This window comes from Tyto alba, unplaced genomic scaffold, assembly GCF_018691265.1.
Source record: "Tyto alba isolate M040663 unplaced genomic scaffold, T.alba_DEE_v4.0 Super-Scaffold_2, whole genome shotgun sequence".
In the NCBI taxonomy this organism is placed as follows: domain Eukaryota; kingdom Metazoa; phylum Chordata; class Aves; order Strigiformes; family Tytonidae; genus Tyto; species Tyto alba.
In genome coordinates this window covers 74,556,073-74,572,732 of record NW_024881282.1, presented here as the reverse complement: position 1 = coordinate 74,572,732, position 16,660 = coordinate 74,556,073, and the positions used below count along the sequence as shown (strand labels likewise).

The window sequence follows — 16,660 nt, the reverse complement described above, 5'->3', positions numbered from 1 at the left end:
AGCCAGAGGGAACACAGAGTCGTGGATCTTTTCTTTCCCTCTTTCCTTATAGTTTGTCAGTAGAGACGTGTCTGGGAAAAGGTTTCCTTATAGCACAGCTTTAAATGGGTGTTGCACAGAAGTGCTGTTCTTCCCCTTGGTGGCATGTTCCAGCTGGGAGGGGGAGGCCAGGCCCTGAGCGCGTCTAAATCAAACTGCCTGCCAGCTCCTGGCTGAACAATTTGGCAGCCACCTCCTCCCAGAGCTTTCCCCCACTCAGGAAAGAGACAGATGCTGAGGGCTGTCCCCTTGGTTTGCCAGGATGTGCCCTGTCACTCTTCTCTCCAAGAAATGCCACACTTGGCAGCCAGGCAGCTGCGCAGCATGAGCTGAACCGGGCTCAAGAGGGCCAGAGATGAGCTTCTCAAAGGGCAAAGAATAACAAGAGGCACCACTGCAGGATCTTCTCCAAATCTTCTAGTACCAAAAAGTATCTGGGGGGGATGCGGCTGGATCCCTGTGCTCCATACCAACGAGTGCTGTATTGCTGAACAGTCACAGCGGGTTACCGCTGTTACGGAATTTTACCCTCTCACCACTGATAATTCAACAGTGGCTGGTTTAGTCATGTTTGTAACGACCTCCTGTCTTCTGTTGGGTTGCTGGTCTCTCTTTCTTTCTTTGCTATCTATCCCTGTAGTACCTAGCATGCTTTTCCAGAGCCTCTCGGAAGAGATGGCTAACAGCTGTGAGGGCAGAACTGCTGTCACAGTGGTCACCTCCCACCTCTGGGAAAGGCTGCGAGGAACACTAAGTGGAAGACAAACTGGGGAATGGAAAAGGGCTCAAAATGTGCACGGTGAGACAGAGAACAAGTGGGAAGGCAGCTGTGTCAACACAACCCACAGATTTTTCTTGCATCATCCTGGTGTAAGGGATTAAGCTCCCCAAAACCAGTACACAAAAGCTCCTCCTTGGAAATTCAGCAATCAGAAAGTAGACATGTTATTAACAAAGCACAGTTTTAATAAAAAGGTTGAAGCTTACATTTCAAAATGACTTATAAATAAACATAATCACAATACATATGTTCTATTTTTTTAAAAAGTATTAGTTATAAGATAATATATATTTTCTGAGTTATCCCATATAAACAGCAAATAATTCTCAGTATGCAGATTACAAGAATACATCAAACCTGGGGTGCAAATCTGAAGGGAATCCTGAGCACACACTCAAGAAATGGCAGAAAACTGAACAATGATACAGTTGGACACAATAAATGCTGTTGTCCTAGTATGTAATTTCTCCAAAACTGTATAAATAGAACTGAGAACTTTTCGGTTGCTCAACCTTGTTCTGCTCCATAGACTCAGGAATGGCTCTGGATACTCTACTCCTTGAGATTTCAGGAGCGCCCTATAGATTCTTTTGGTACCAAAAAAAGAAAATGACATCTCTCTTCTGGTGGACAGAAATAAGGCACTTAGAGCAGGTCAGTGCAGGCTGTAAGAAGCAGCTTGGACTTCTAGCCAGAGAGCAGCAAAAGGCATCTCCTCAATGAAGATGTGTGGCAACAAATTCTGGGAGTTCTACGCAAGAGGTAGCCAATTCTTACACTCAAGGTTCCCCGGCTTTCTCTCAAAATAACTATATAAATTAAACCAAGAATAAGTGGAAACTTTTCATATTAGAAATGTCAAAGTGAAAGCTCCCTTTTTCTTTTTTTCTTTTTTTTTTCTTTTTTTTTTTTTCCTTAGATTGAGATAAGTAAGCCAGCAAATTGGGCTAGGAACTCACAGCCTGGCTACAGCAGCATGCTTCTTTCTTTGTGGTTCAAGCTGCAGCAGCATTTAGATCAGAGCTTTCACCCTGCGTTTTCTCTCGGCTTGTCAAAGTGAGCTGCACAACAGATAGATGCGAAGGGTAACGTTCATAACGATGTGATTACATCTCCTAGAACAAGGCAGATTGCAATACTGCAAGAGGGGACATCAACTTGCAGAAGCCTGTTGGTGTATTTAAATTCTGAGTTCTGAGCTATTTTATTAAAGTAGCATAACTTTTTTTTTTTCTGATCATAACAAAAATAACACCAATTATTCATAGAAGAAAGACTATTCTGCCTGTTGTTTTCAAGGAGTAATGTAGTCATTACATGTTCCTTTAAACATTGCTATTATATAAAATATGTTTTCTTTCATATACTCAGGGTCATGAGCTCTGACTTATTACTAAAACATGACTCATCAGAGCACACTCACGCACGCAAGCTGCAACAAACACACAGAGGCTTGAATTTTGCTTATTACAGCGTCAACTCAGTAGAGGTAATGAAGTAAATAAGAGTCATCTGTAGTCTCCTGGCGTATTCCCAGTTTAACTGGGATCAAAATGTGGATGAGCAATGTTATACTGAAGTTAAGCCATAGCTGCTGAGAGCAGAACTTCATTAGTAAACAAATGATAACACTTTAGATTCAGAAAGTCTCAATAGTTTTCTGTTCTTTCAAATATTGCAAATAACTTATCCTTCTTTTTTCTTGGTATCCTATGAATACCAACTGCCTCATAGCAATGTTCTTCCTGGTTTTCAGTTAAAGACCTAAGCTAGACGTTGTTGTAAATATTGCACAGTATGTTAGGATGGAAGACTAGAAAAGAGAATGGCACTTGCAGGGTGACTTTTCAGTCCAAAGAAACACTCTTCATTTTTTCTGCTAGTTCCTGTCTCATTTCTATGTGTTTTTTCAGGTTTTGCACTTCATGGGGCAGGTTAATATCCCACACTGACACGCAGGATTGTAATTCTAGAAAAAAAAAAAAAAAGATAAAAAATTGAAAACTGCAACAGAGATGAATCATTAGAAGTGGTTTTGCTTGTCTGCTTATTTTTAAATTACTTGTAATTTGCCTCAATGAAGCACAATGCTTAGGACCTGGAAGACAAGTTCTATGATACCTTATGTGTTGTGTAGTGCAGTTATTGGTTACAAGCTGCTTGCACTTGCACAGTGATTTCGATTCCAGTTCCTAATCTTTGAGTATACCATTTGAGAGCACTTGAAAAAACATTTCTGGTGCCTGTGGGCCATAAGGTACTGACTTGAGCTACAGCTAACACTAGCACTGAGCTCCCTGCATAAAATTTCACCTCTATATTCCTGAGCAGATATACCCTAAATGCTTGTAAGTCTCAAAACCCATTCACTGTAAACTAAAAATGAAAACTGATTTCACAAGGCAGTGAGTATACTAGGAAAAGGTCACTTCTTCAATCTCCCTTCATGCAGACAACACTTTTTCATGGAGAATTCACGTTGCATTTAGTGGAATAAGGAGAATTGAGAACACTTGCATGAGTAGAGGCTCACAAACTAAGGCCCCAAAGTTTCTGGAAGTCTCTGATTCCTCTCTGTATAATTAATGGCACGCTTAAATACAATAAAAAGGATAAAAAGGCAATAGGTGGTCTTATGGTAATCATCAGGGAATATCAGGATATAAACCCCACTGCTGTAAGTTTGATTCTTGTTTTACCCCAAGCAGTCAGCCCATCTACACTTGCCACCCTTAACTTCATATTGTCACGGCCACATTTTTAGGAGTCACTGCAAGTGGGATGAGATAAAGGTGAAGGAGGACATCGGTCAGAGCATCAACTGTAATTGTTCTCAGTCTTCCAAAGGTGGCGATTTTCTGTATTCCTGTTCCAGCACTTCACCGTCCTAATTGTCAGAAAGTTTTTCCTATGTCTGACCTAAATCTCCCTTGCTGTAATAGAAACTGGTTGGTCCTCATCCTACCCACAGGGAACATGCAGAAGTCTTTACTCCCTTCTTCTTCATTTACATATTTGAAGACTATTATCATGTCCTCTCTAAGCTTTATTTATATTAACCAGCTTAACTTCCTGCAATGTTTCCTCACAGGTTGCATTTTCCTCCTCTGGACTCTTCCTAGCAGTCCTGCACATTCAGCAGTGTCCCAGATGGATCTGCTCCTCCAGCAGAGGCCATATCAGCACTCAGCAGAGCCTAAGAATTAGCTAATGTCTTACAGACACCACTTTGAGATTGTTGTGGGAATGGTGTTTGCCTCTTCTGCAGCAAAGTGACACAGTTGGCTCATGTTCAGCCTGCAATCAATTAGAACCCTTTTTCTGCAGCACTGCTGTTTAAGCTGATCATTTCCTCATGTTAGTACAAAGGATCATTCCTAATTAAGTAAAAGGTCTTGCATTTGTCCTTACTGAATTGTATCCTATTTCCTTCCAGACCATTTGTTCTATTTGTCAAGGACATTTTGAATTTTAATCCTGCCCTCCAGTGTACTTGTGGCTTTGTCTTAGCTGAGAATTGTCCGCAAACAGGAAAAGCACAATCACTATTTCTTTATCCACATCGTTCATGATAACATTGAGGATTCCTGGCCTAGCACAGACGCCTCTGTAAATCCATTCGATACATTGCCCAATTAGACAATGACATTTACTCTTCAAATACAGTTTTCCAGCAAATTATGTTAATATATACTTCAAGTAATGGCTTCCTCTGATACACTTTTGGAAGTTACTGTTTGTATGGAGCCCAGAGATGCAAAAGACAAAAAAATAAAATAGTAACAGTGTTTCAATAGAATTGTATCAAATTATGATCACCTCTCCATTCTCAGTGAGTAGTCAAGCATAATAGTGTCTACTCCACTAATAATACAAATTAATAAAACGCAGTTCAGGTACCTTTGTGAAATTTGTTGTCTTCGGTGTCACTTTTATAGCAATATCCCAAAACCACGACCACACTCCTGAGACTCCCTTTTTCAAAGAAATAAAATGTCACATTTTAATTTTAATGGGAATTTTATAATTTAAGGACAGAAAGACTAGATGACATCATGCCACTAAGAGAACAGAAAGCAGAGTTCAATCAACCGGACACGTTATTCAAAATCATTAACCATGAAAAACCCAGACATGAAAACAATATAGTTCACATCTCCATTTAATGTAGGGGTTTATCAGGGTTCAGTGGCATAAGCACTGGATCAGCTGGCCAGCCTGTTGAACAGGCTGAAGAACAAAGCGCCCTATTATATACCACAACCAGCAGCAGGAGAGTCACAGGAAACAGATGTCACAGAGGAGGGATGGGCTGCAAATGAAGTCCCAGTGCACAGCAGAATCAGAAAGTGCCAGTCATCAGTTTGGTTATGAAAAAAACCGAAAGAACCAAATACGATACAAACTGACTAAAAGTGTTCTGAACTAATGACGGCAGGTAGGTGGGAAAGGAGAGTTTACAGGCAAGTGGATCATTGGAAGGTGCCTACTGAATAACACAGAAAAAGGCTAGGGAGCCAGGAGTGGCTGCATCACAGAGGGTTAAGTTGAATGTGCCAGTGTTTCTGTATCAACTTCCCCCTTATTCCCGACAAGACACATTTCTAAGTGTCTTGCAAGGTAGCTGGAAGCTGTCGCATGTTCTCCTGCCACAGCAGCTCCCTGCCCCGCTGGCAGCACAAGGAGGGCTGCAAGCCCTTGGCTGCAGGCTAGCAGAGGAACACGGGCCCCAGCCTACGGACCTGGGTCATGGATCAGGCTGGGGAAGGATCAGCCCTCCGTCGGCAGACACCCCAGCTGCAGCACTGCACCCACACCTCCCCACACCTCCCCATAACGCGGTCTTACACGTTCCCCCGGGGAGAAGATGAGGAGTGGGCCAGTTTCTGGGCTATGCATAGGATGGAGCACGGCTTCCTGCGAAAGCCACAGTGCTGGAGGTTTTGTGTGAGCACACTGCAGTGTGTCCCCCACGACACATTCCTTCTGAATCAGCAAACATTTCTGCAAGGCAGAGAGAGACTTTTCCTGCCCTGCGGAGATCTGCAGCATATGCTCCTTTAGTACTGTGTAAATCTGCTTACGAGGGCAGGTGGGAACCATACACATCCCCCATGCTCAGATTTTTCATCACTTTAACTTTGTCTGCAACCAGTCCTATATACAGAAGTGATTGGAACTTAAGTATAATGTTTCTTATACAGGCTAGGATCATTTACTATATAGAAGTCTAAATCTGCACTTGCAAAATTAAGTACAGATTTACATATAAATCATCCTCTACGGTAAGTTGCATGTCTATTATACATCAGTGTGTTAGGTGAAAGAATTAGAAAAAGACATTATATTTCCATATTCATAAATGAACTATAGATAAAATTGATGTTTCAAAGTCTGGCAATCTCTTTTCCCTGAAATATTTACATCTGATTGACATTCTATATTTTAATCTTAAATGAAACTATTTAATACAAAAATATTTCCCTCTATCTTCTCTCATTTCACACAAGAAATGTGTTACTATTGAAGAACTGCTCAGAAGCCTCAGTGCCATTTTCACTGATTCTGTGCAAATCCCAGTAGAAACAAAGTCCTTGAATTTAGGAAAAAACCCAACCCTTATAAATAATTACTGGGAAAATATCATAAAAAGAAAAAAGTACACATCAAACTGCATGTATCAATCTTACTTGCCATTCTTGAGATTTGTGCAAATGCAGCTAAACTCTTTCTCCTGAAGTATTAAAATTTTCTATACATAAAATTTTTATTAAAAATGTTGAGGTGAATAAAAACGAAGAATATGAGACTCAAGGCTTTTTAAATCACACTGTTATTCTATTCAATATACTTTCCCCGTCAATGACAGTGAGGCAGAAATTTTGTTTTCATAGTAACAATTCTTTACAAAATGCTAAAAATAAAATATCCCTTTATAGTACTAATATCATAGCTATCAGGACTGGAAGGACTGAAAATGCTGTGTTAGTGAATCTGGACTCTATAGCTGACACTCTTAACAGCTGAGGACTGATTAGACTCTACAAACTTGCTATCTCAGGCACAGGCAAGTCAGAAGAAGACGGAGTTTTTTTGACTCATACAACACTGTCAGCACTATGAGCTAACTGTAGCCTGTGGATACTTCCAGTGCTAGAAAGGAAGAAAAACAGTCCCGAAATTAAGTTAATGAAGGTAACGAGAAAATATCCACAGCCTGCAACTATGAAGTGTGCTAGCAGGATTACACTGTGTTTCTGAGTCCACAACAGCTTCAGAGTCTCCTTTTGACAGCAAACACACTTTAAATCACACTGACAAGAGAACTCCAGAGGTTTTTTCCAAACACAGTGGAAGGCGATGGGAATCCACATGTTGTGCCACAGAGTACTTTTTGAAATAATGTGTATTTTGAGCATACTCACCACTGCAGTACAATGAACTCTGGAGTTGGTATGGCCTTTATTACTTTTGGGACAGATGCAGGAAAGCGTACAGGTGAAGGAAGTTAAAACAGCCAAGAAGTACCCCATACTCAGTGACACTCCTCTGGCTGTTTGTAATTACCACTGAAAACCCACAACTACTGTCTGCCTACAGCAGCTCAAAACAACTGGCCCTGGTGACAGGAACAGCACACATGTACAGATCTTCACTTTCCCAGCTTTGCTGTGATCTGCCTGTGACCCAAACCTGACCCTGAATGAGGATGGGAGCAGAAAACCAGGCAATAAGCAACTAAGGAAAAACTATTAAAACCTAACAAGCTGCATAGAGAGAGAAGCCAGAATCGCAAAACTTAAGATGGAGTAAGAACACAGGCAAACACAGACCAAGGTGAAGACTATCAGACAGAAGATGGTGAGAGCTGTGCTGAAGGACATGGTGAAGGAAGGGTGTGTTCATGTGTTGCTCAGTGAGAATCCAGGGAAAAGCTGCTGTTTTATGTGGGCACAGGTGTGACACAGCCTGCTGGTGTTCAGCTAACACTGGAGTGAACAAAACATAGAAAATGCTAATCTGTTCCTGGAACACCATGCCAAACAGGACACAGCAATCCTAAATTGGGCACTGATTTCAAAGTACTTGTCATTTGATGGTTTTACTTACCTAGCTGTGCTGTTATCATGACTCTAACAGAATCACAAAAGTTGTCTATAACTCGTACAGGACGACGTGTTGATAAGTCAAGCAGCAAGATATGTCCTCCACCTGTCCCTATCCACAGTGCAGTATTTTTCTGCAGGCAAATCGTCTTCACTCTTCCAGAATAGGCCAGTTTATGTTTTGATTCCTTATTTAGTTTTTCCACTTTGTCCCTACGAGTATGGAGATAATTTGTATTAAAATCTGGTGGCACACTATTCTATAACTGCTAAAACAATTGTCTCAGTACCAGCCTTCTAAACTACCATTCATGGAGACAAGCTGCAAAAATCTCACACTGATCAGTTGAATGACTTGAAACAAACTGGGATGAAAAATACTGGACTTCTCAGAGCCATCTGTTCTGCTTCAGAAGGCCTTTCAATAGGAGGTAGGTATAGTCCTCTGTTTTCCTCTACTCTGCAGGAGGGTAACATCAGTGCAAAGTGGGAGGAGCACACTAGAGCTGCTCCTAACCTCACCATGAAAATGAATGGGTGTGGCACATTAAGGGAGAGGAACAAGTTAAATGCAAAGGAAAATCACTGTCACTGTTACTAAACTCTGATCTCCTACTGAATCTGTGCACTGGAGAGAGACGACATTCTGATTCAGGGGATGCAGGAAGCAACTGGATGCAAAAGCATTAGTACCTGAAGGACAGCAAAATACTTCTTTTTAACCAGAGTTAAATAAATCTTCTCAACATCATAAAGAAATTGTGAAATATAATAAGGGTCCTAAAAAATTGAAGGTTCTGCATGGGATATTCTGAAGTTCTGGGCCAAAATAGAGGAAAGGAATTTCACATTTGCCCAAAGAACTGGGCAAATCCCTTACCTCCAGCAGGTTAAGGTACTATGCTAGAGAAGGCAATCTGATATTCAGCTTTCTATGCATCGGGCCATCAATCTGAAATAAACCACTTACTTCAGAAAATGTGCACAGTCAATTAGTTCAGAAAGTTTTTCTGTCTTCTTGTCCCAGATTTCTACAAAATGGCTGTTTTTCTTTGCCAAGTAGATGGATTTGTCTGTTGCTATTGAAATAATGTTTGCATCACTATAAGCATTATGACAGAACCTAGAAGAGAGAAGAACTCCAGTTAGATACACAAAAAATATCTAGTAGAAAAAATTGACTATTATGAGTCGGGTTAGCTTCCCTCTAACTCTTCAACTGGGCTAGAATACAACAGACAGGGTTTGCTATAATCTTCCTACAGTTCAACATAAATTCTCACAGTAATGGAGTTATGCTTATGCTACCCTTGGAGGCACATTAATGCCCAAAATCTATTAATAAATCTTTCCCATCTCTCTGCTCAAATCACATATGCTCACATCACAGCAGGGCAAACTCTACCTTTCTCCTGCCACTCATTCAACGTTTGGAGACACTCAATAGTTCTCACAGGGCCCACAAGACCACAGAGGGTCACTCAACACAAAAATGACTCAACCTGAAAAGCACCAGTGAGATTTAGTTCACCCTGCCCTGCTCCTGTTTCACTTCGACAGATTTTTTGACTATTTTCCTCTACATATGAATTTGTTTCTCATGCCAGATCTATGCCTGCATATATCAAAATATTATTGGCCCTGCAAAATAATAATATTATCTTATTTCACTGACTCTTCATCCTGAAGAACAGCTCAAAAACACAGGCCCCTCAGTAGCAGCGGACACTCAGTAGCACTACTGCTTTCCCTAATGTTACTTGATTTTGACAAGTTTATTTTGAAAACTATACAGTTTTGCCTCTACAAAGCTCAAATTACTCCTGTGACATATTTTGTACCTTGCCATTGAACTGCATTTTACTGGACTTTTAGTTTCTTGCTTTATATTAACATATTATTTCCCAAATCAAATTAACTTCCCAGAATAATGATCTCTATCAGTGTAAATTCAAACACCATTTTCCCCGCTCAGGAAAAACTCCCCTTAACTCCAGCGCAGGATTTCCCCATGTGAGAATTACACCAGACACTCCAAAAACTTCAGTTTCTAATTTCTACATAATGAGAATTCAGCAATCATACGTGATTTAACTATATAGGGCAAAGATATGCACACAGATCATACCGACAAACATATAAGGACAAATACTACGATAAGTATGTGTGTATAATTTTAAATAAAGTAAACAGGGCCTGGACAAATCAACTGGGGGAGAAAACCCAATCAGTTGCATTTATTAATTTTCTGACGAGATACTGATGTCATAAATCCTTTATATAGTAACAATGCATATCCCTGGTTTAAAAGCAGCAATGATGACTTTAAACACTACTCACTGATCCGATTTTAATGCACATTGTATTCCATCTCTAACATGGAAGGAAAATAACAGAAACAAGACAATTCAAAGAATGAGCTCTAGAACAAGACGTTACATCAAAGTACTGCCAGAAATCTTCAATGAAAACAACAAAAGACTCAAATAACATCACTTATAAAAAAAGCTTACAGTTGACTTGTCTTTGTTTCAATGAGCTTTTGAACAGAGAAATCGCTAGATAAGGCAATGATCTTTGTTCCACAGCCTCCCCAGATTATATTTTTTTCAGTTAAGTATGAGGATTCATTTAAGCACATCAGTGGTGTACTAGCATCTCCGATAGTTAGTATCTTCAAAGGTGTGGCACCCTTACACTGCAAGAAAAAATACACTCTCCATTACAAACATGGCATATACAGACACTCAGAAATTGTTAAAACAAGGCTACACAGCCTACTGAATTAAATTGACACAGTCAGGTTTTCTGAACCATTACAGTATCTTTCCAGAATGTTAGAGACTGAAAAGCACCATCGTCTCATCACAGATGCCCCACAGAAAACAGCCTGTGTGAGCAGAAACAGGACAGGGCTGGGACTGATACTTTCTGCAGTCCTTGGCACAGTTCAAGAACTGGATGGAAAGGCACATCCACATCTTGGAGACATCCCACACCGGACCATATTCTAGTTCTGCAATGCACTGCAACTCCACAACTGCTCTAAACTGCATATGGTCAGGAGCTAACCCTCAGGAAACAGATGGTATAAAGAGCTCCCAGCATTTCTTTATCTGTTCTTTGAACAGAACTCTGACCTACAGAAAATCTAAACAATATTGTCTTTTTGAAGATATCTATTCTATGACAATTCAGCATGAATGAAAAGGAGCTATAACAGCAAGAAATAAAGGAGATTAAAACTCTCAGAATATTCTTAATAACAACCATTAATCTCACTGTCTAGTCACTTTACCAGGCCTGTCAAAGTCCTAAAATGAGAAATATTTCCCCTCTCAACTCTACTGGTTAAAACAGGTATTGTAAAACATGTGCAGTTCCTCTAATACTGCAGTAGAAAATAATTTTTAGTTTTAGAGAAGCAATTAAAAAATAAGCTGCATGAAATAAAGCTACTACTGGTAGCTGCTTTACATATTACTGATAGTATTTTGTATAACAGACAGCAAAGAACAAGACTACCTTTACTGCTCTGTCTTCAAAAACTGCCAGTCTGCCATCAGCTGTGCCTACCAAGAAGAAATTCTTCTGTTTGCTGAAATAAAATAAAATAATGAATTCGAGAAATGCCTTAATCAGGTAAGAAAAATGTAAATAAGTAGCCTCTGGTATTTCAAGAGATTAATTGAACACTAAAAGCAAATCAATCCCAAAAAGCGGTCAGGAACGTAGTCTCCAGTTACACTGGGTGCAAAATTAAGTGAAAATACAGGCAAAATAAGCAGTTGTCTGAACAAAACTGCATGAGTATACAGAGGCTATTTTCTGAACATCTCTGTTTAGTCATATTTTCAAAATGTAACCCAAAATATTTAAAATTCATTTATACCTTTGCTTTGAAATAGAATTACAGTATAAACAAGTGATGGAATCTGACATTTTCTGTAGACGATGCCTTCTTGTTTCATCTTCTGTGTTAACTGCCCACAGAGAACCAGACTGGGTTCCTGCTACAATCCAGTTTTCTTTCTCCACAGGAAGGGTCACTAAGGCCAAACTTAAAATTTTACTATCTGCAATATCCTGAGTCAGAAAAAAAAAAAAAAAAAAGAAAAACAATCTGGTTATGATTTCAGTAAGGCTAAATGCTAGTAAATTGCTGGTAATAAAAATAGAATACAATCTTCTTGGGCCCTGGACAAACCTAAGGCCTAACTTCCCCATTAAGAAATTTTACTCTGTATTAGCAGAATACATCTCCAACTGCACCATCTATCTTCAAAGTGCTGGAAGGACCCCTCATACAGTACACAGGAAAATATCTAAACTGAAAGCTGAAAAATACATTCTCTCTATTCCAATGAAGGTCTCAAAGCCATCAGAGAATTAAGCAAATGAACTACACTGCAATATACATTCAGTTTAATTGCTAACCATAAAAGCACTAGTTTAATATTTCTTTTTCTCATTTTAGCTTTAGAAAAATAAACCTTATAATTTATACCAAAGCTACCAATTCAAATTTATCATGGTCAACAGATGGCAGATGGAAATATAAGTTCAACAACATTGATGATGAGTCACACTCAGTTCTGACACACATGTTCATCACGGCATCTCAGGCCTGGGTAAAACCTCTTCCCTTTTCTGATGACATGGGACTGAGACGTACAAAAATAAAATTAAAAGAGCCGGAGGGTGACTCAAAGTGGCACAAGGAGGTGGTGGCATTCATGGGAAGAGAGGAATTGTTAAGAGAGTAGCTGGATTGTTAGGGGAGGTAGAGATATAAATGGTTTTATAACTATTACTCCTTGTTCTAGTCTCCATGCTAGAAATAGCTTCCATCTGAGTGGAAGAAAGGAACCCAGTAGTGGAAAGACAGTGTAATGAGAAAGTTCAGGCTGAGTGGCAGGAAGAGAGGAAAAAGTGACTGCTCTTCTGCTTCATTTCATGGATACAATGATGACTCACTTATGAGCAATCTTTGTTCTCTCAAAACTTAGCTTTCTGCAAGTAATGTCCTGCTGTTGAAATGTAATTAACTCTTCTGAAATCTGAGTGCCAAAATAATTAGAATAAATGGCAACTTTCACACATACCTCACAAGTATGTCCATCTGTATTTAGGTTAATAAATGAAAGTTGTGCTTTTTCTGTGTTCCCATTGCCGATCCAGACTCCTGCCTTCTTGCAGCTTTGATTGGCAGCTACCATGCAGTCTGCTGTAGACGTGCTGGGTATTGAAACATACCTCATCAAACAGATAAGCTCTGCAGAATTCAGGATCTCATAAACCTACAAAGAAAGCCACAGCATGTGCATAGTAATAACAATGGCTCGTACAGTGATAAGTAACAAGCAATGGATAACAATGTTTTATGCAGTATCGACAGAGTATCTCAGCAGGTTTGCTCATCTGTATTGCCACTATTAATGAGCAATTTTTGTGCACTGAGCAACTTTACATTGACTCATTTTTCCATTAAAATTTCAGGAAGTCAATGGAGTTAAGGCATGTTTGAAAATTTCATCCATTTCAAAGAGCAATGTGATGTGTAGTAACAGACAGTAGGTTTCAGATCCATGTTGCTGTTCACATGCATGGAAAAGTGTAGGCTATGTGCACAGATACTATATAATAAAGTCCTTTTTGCATATCTCTAATAAAGAATATGAAATAATCTGAATCCTGTTTCGCTACAATTACTTTACAGCAACACAGGGAAAAGCAGCATGCTAGAATAAATGGTTGGTAGATTTGAATGGAACAGTTTATCCTGGATGGCAAGAGCAGGCAACGGCTCATGACTGCTTCAGTTATAGAAAAGAACAGAAGAAACCCTGTGCCTCTTACTAACTTAAATGACCTATTCCTTTTTAGAAAGCCCAACAACTTTATGTTATTATCTATCACAAGAATACAAATAAAGACACTGAGTAATACCTGGGAAGATGTTGGTCGTTCCTGAGGGTTTTCCTTCAAACAATTTTTAATTAAATTTTCAACTTCAGGCCAGGGGGCACACCCATATTCTTTGACAGGATCTAAAATGCAGAATTAGATAACTTCTTAAGCAGGTTTCACCATAGTTCAGAAATGAGAGTTCTGAATAACTTTCTTCTTATTTTAAGAATTCATCTAACTTCTTATAGAGCTGATCTAAGATACAACATATTCTTAGGTAAAATGTTACCATGAACAGCTTGGAATTGCTCATCTGCCATTAAATGTTAGAGCATGAAATTCTAGAGCTAGAGTCCTTTTCATTAAAAGCAGCTGAAGCAGTAATATGTGAGGGTCAAGTCCAGACATAGTATTAGACGGTACCTACAGCAACATCCATTTTAGCTAGGTCTGGGTAAAGTCCAAAGTATACAAAACCTCTATTTCTTTATAAAGTGAACCAGCTAGATCCTTTGAAATTGCAATGAAATGATAACCAACGTGACGTTGAATAGATGCCTGTTTCTCACTGTTTCAAGACCGTATGAAATTAGGAGAAGTTTCTAAAAATTGCTATTATTTAGTCTCCTCCTTTGATCACTGTCAGATACAACATAAAACATGAGAGGTGTTATTTTTGGAGGAGACAAGACAAATGATCCATTTTCATGTTAAAACTTTAAGAAACAAGGCATACCTGGTAACTTTCCTTGTATTGCTAATTCATCAAATTCATTTGGAAACTTCAGGCCTTCCATTATTCTACCTCCTCCTGTTAAAATGTCATAAAGCAGCAAGCCAAATGAATAAACATCAGCTTGCTGATTGTAAATAACATTTCCTCTGGCCACCTCCGGTGCTCGAAATCCTGCAAATAAATCATTCATTAATAGTTATGATTCATACCAAGATGAAGCCATCTTTATCCTTTTAAGAGCAAACACTTATTGATGAAAATGTCACTGGAAGTAAACCAAAAATGGCACACTATTTCTGGGCTGGCAATAGTTTGCATGTGGCAGACCTCCAAAAATATCAGCAATCAGTATAAAGGAAAGGGACAGTACATCAGCTACAGAGCTCCTGCACCATTACACATAAAATAATTCATTTATCATTGAATATTGAAAATGAAGGGCAAATCTGCAGTCTTTACTGAAGGCCTAACATTTCACAGTTGAAGTCACGCCCTAATGCACAATTTCCAAGACCAATTCAAAGTTGTTAAATTGTTCAGTGCTTTAAAATGAATGTCAGTATGTTCTCTCTAAAATCAGGGGACAGTGCAGGTATTTATTGCCTTTAAAAAAAATTAAGACCTACCTATGCATTACTGAAAATTACGAGTAATTTTAGCAGTATAATTTCAATATCACAATAACCATACTAAAACAAGACAGAAAAAAATTATAATGAATACATGCAATTTAATTTGTTCTTTTTAAAAACCTTTAGTATACGCCTTGATTCCTCTAGAAGGGGTTAAAACACGGATAAGAAGAAAGGCCAAGAGGTATAAATCTGGCGTCACAACTTGTCATATCATTAGGACTATATTTCATTATTTTGACTAGAGTATAGACTTGAGTTACTTACAGATCACAAAAAAACATATTAATTAATTTTTGACATAATGCACTGTAAAATAAAGCATTTTTCCATACCTGGTGTGCCTTCTGAGGTTTTTATTCCCATTCGGCAACAATACTGGGCAATGCCATAGTCAGCTATTTTTGCAATAACAGCTGAATTAGGGTACAGGGTAAAGAGCAACACATTGTGAGGTTTTAAATCACGGTAGATGATCATTGCTGAATGCAGGTATCTGTTAATCAAAAAATTATTTATTAAAACCATTCATAATTCAGGGATGCATCTATAGACACAGACTGAATGTATTACTCACACAACAGTAAATTGTGCTTTCAAATGTTAAATATTGAGTTAAAAAAATGTCTAACATCACTAACATGATACCACCTTACTGGATACTGACTTTAGAATTGTTCAGAAATACTACTGACTGGCACATAAACATTGCAATATTTTAATACCAAGTCTTATCTGAAATGTCACTGGCAGTTTGACAACTGAATCTTAGAAGTTTAAGCTTCATTGGTCCCTGCCCTGAGCTCCTTTGCAGGTTTTGTCATTTTACAGTCACACTTCAATAGCTCCTGACAACATTCATGGACTTTCAGAACATTAAAAATGCACTAACTTAATTTCTTTGACATTTTTAATAAGAAATCAATAGCCACAAAAAAATTCCACCCAGAACTCTCGTTACTTCTCTATTTATATGAGCGCCACTTGTTAGCAGAAAAAGACAGGTAACAAAAATTTGTGTTATACATCAGCTAACCAATCCTAAAAATACAAGAATTTGTCTGATCCAGGGAATACTCCGTTTGACATGTAAGAAAACAGAAGCTTTCCATTTGCAGTATATCCTACTTGCAGCTGTATCCTGTTTTACAGTAATGTGGAAGTCACATTTACCTTAAGCCATCAGCTACATGTAGAGCTATCCTGTGCTGAAGTGTTCTCGTTAGACTTGCATTGTCTTGTTGAAGCAAACGATCAAGAGATCCTTTAAGGGCTAATTCCATCACTAGCATCCGGGGACGGATTGCAGCAGCCAGCAGAGACACTAAACTGGGGTGATGGAGGTGACAGAGCACTGCAAGCTCCTGTAAATTGTAAAATCAGATGAAATACTGCAAATAGCATAACCTCTGTAGCTCTGAAATAAACTCAAAAATGTTTTTGGGTGAAGTCCTGC

General features: G+C 38.9%; 1 protein-coding gene across 4 annotated transcripts in view; it reads right to left on the bottom strand.

Annotated features, from left to right (window-relative positions):
* Positions 1-991: 991 nt before the first annotated feature.
* LRRK2 (leucine rich repeat kinase 2) overlaps positions 992-16,660 on the bottom strand; it is a 69,121-nt gene continuing 53,452 nt past the window's right edge. For all 4 annotated transcript variants that reach the window (XM_032996283.2, XM_032996284.2, XM_032996285.2 and 1 more), the window contains 12 exons: positions 16,378-16,568; positions 15,540-15,700; positions 14,573-14,743; positions 13,876-13,976; positions 13,032-13,226; positions 11,819-12,012; positions 11,452-11,524; positions 10,440-10,624; positions 8,897-9,049; positions 7,931-8,139; positions 4,721-4,795; positions 992-2,789 (listed from right to left, as the gene is read on the bottom strand). In XM_032996283.2, the coding sequence (XP_032852174.2) occupies positions 2,668-2,789; positions 4,721-4,795; positions 7,931-8,139; positions 8,897-9,049; positions 10,440-10,624; positions 11,452-11,524; positions 11,819-12,012; positions 13,032-13,226; positions 13,876-13,976; positions 14,573-14,743; positions 15,540-15,700; positions 16,378-16,568 (1,830 nt within the window). In that variant the 3' untranslated portion in view covers positions 992-2,667. The remainder of the gene's footprint in view (positions 2,790-4,720; positions 4,796-7,930; positions 8,140-8,896; positions 9,050-10,439; positions 10,625-11,451; positions 11,525-11,818; positions 12,013-13,031; positions 13,227-13,875; positions 13,977-14,572; positions 14,744-15,539; positions 15,701-16,377; positions 16,569-16,660) is intronic.